The sequence below is a fragment of the Aptenodytes forsteri genome, unplaced genomic scaffold (assembly GCF_000699145.1).
Source record: "Aptenodytes forsteri isolate BGI_AS27 unplaced genomic scaffold, ASM69914v1 Scaffold320, whole genome shotgun sequence".
Lineage (NCBI taxonomy): Eukaryota > Metazoa > Chordata > Aves > Sphenisciformes > Spheniscidae > Aptenodytes > Aptenodytes forsteri.
The window spans coordinates 3352869-3354222 of NW_008794890.1; the positions used below are offsets into that span (position 1 = coordinate 3352869).

The 1354-nt window shown below is 40.4% G+C and overlaps 1 protein-coding gene across 1 annotated transcript in view; it reads right to left on the reverse strand.

Moving 5' to 3' along the window:
• The window catches only part of CISD1 (CDGSH iron sulfur domain 1), a 20397-nt gene that overhangs the window by 13512 nt on the left and 5531 nt on the right, over window positions 1–1354 (reverse strand). Inside the window, exon 2 of the mRNA XM_009275079.2 lies at window positions 412–617. Within this exon, the coding sequence (XP_009273354.1) occupies window positions 412–617 (206 nt within the window). The remainder of the gene's footprint in view (window positions 1–411; window positions 618–1354) is intronic.

A 1354-nucleotide genomic window follows, 5' to 3' on the forward strand; every position in this document is an offset into this window, starting at 1 on the left:
AGACTGAGTTCAATTAGCGGACACGGTGAGGAAGACTATCGACGACCACCAGAGGACCCTGAGAGACCACCAATGAACATAAGAGCACATGCGTTAAAGACTCTTACATATGTTAATGAGTTTCAGGAAATAACATGAATATGCTAATGAAATTCAATGAATATGTATATTCTGGTTGTACATAACTCTGGTAATTGAGAGATTCAGCGCGCACACTAGGTGGAGCGATCCCCTGTGCGCCTGGTGCCGCAATAAAGAATGCCTGCTTTCTAAAACGCCAAATTGAGTCTTAGAAAGTTTTTAATTTGCCAGCTTATGGTAACAGTTCCCTCTAAATAAAGCAGTTTGACAATAGTTTTGTTGAAAGATGCATGCACATGAACAAAATTGGACCATTTACTCTTCTCTTACCTTCTTAGATCTCCAACAACGACAGTACACAGCCTTGTCTCCCAGATCTTCCATATCAAATGCATGGACTACCTTGGGGTTATCCTTCTGGATATGGGGATTCACCATTGCTTTGCAGCATTTGTCTTTAGAGAGAAATTTTTTGTAAGCGAGATACCCAACAGCAGCTGCTCCAGCAGCTACGGAGACTGCAGCAATCCATTCAACTAGAATAAAAGAGAAGAAAAAAAGAGACTATCACTTTTTGACCACAGCTTTCTATTAAAACTGCTCAGTAGTCAATGTCTTCATGCTTGTAGCAACACCTCTACTTTCCAACAGACCTTTTTGTTCTGTAGTGGTAACGCAGTACTTGGGAAGAATATATTCTTTCGACACTCACCTAGTTAATCTACTCCTTTCTCCTGATCAGAGTTCTCCTTCACCCCAATCCCTTCTACACAAGGGTGAGGATTAACCTGGCAGGGTCTGGTTTTTTGGGGTTTTTTTTAAACCTTTTGTTTGGGAACTTGTGATACCAACATCGGTAGTATAGCGTTTCGAAGTTCAGCACATTAAACCAGCTATAAGTACACCCCGTAGCAACAAAACCCCCTGTTGTTTCAGTTGCAGGAAAGTCACTAAAGAAGAACACTCAGCATCAACAACCCAAGCAGGATCCCCCCCAAGGTATGGGTACCGAGTAGCTTTTAATATAATGCATCTTGCAACTAAAAATGTTAACAGGTGTTTGGCAATAGGGAAATTATTTAATATACTACCACTTCAGAAGAATAACAAAAGCCAGCTTAGATTAAATCCCTACTGTGGTGTACAGAAAAGAATATGGATCCAAAAAGATTATATTTAAGAATAATAGCACGAGTTCATTTTAATTGGATTAGGTCCTGACTCCCTGAAAGACAACTTCTATTAAAAAAAATCCCCCCTCCCCCCCCCGATA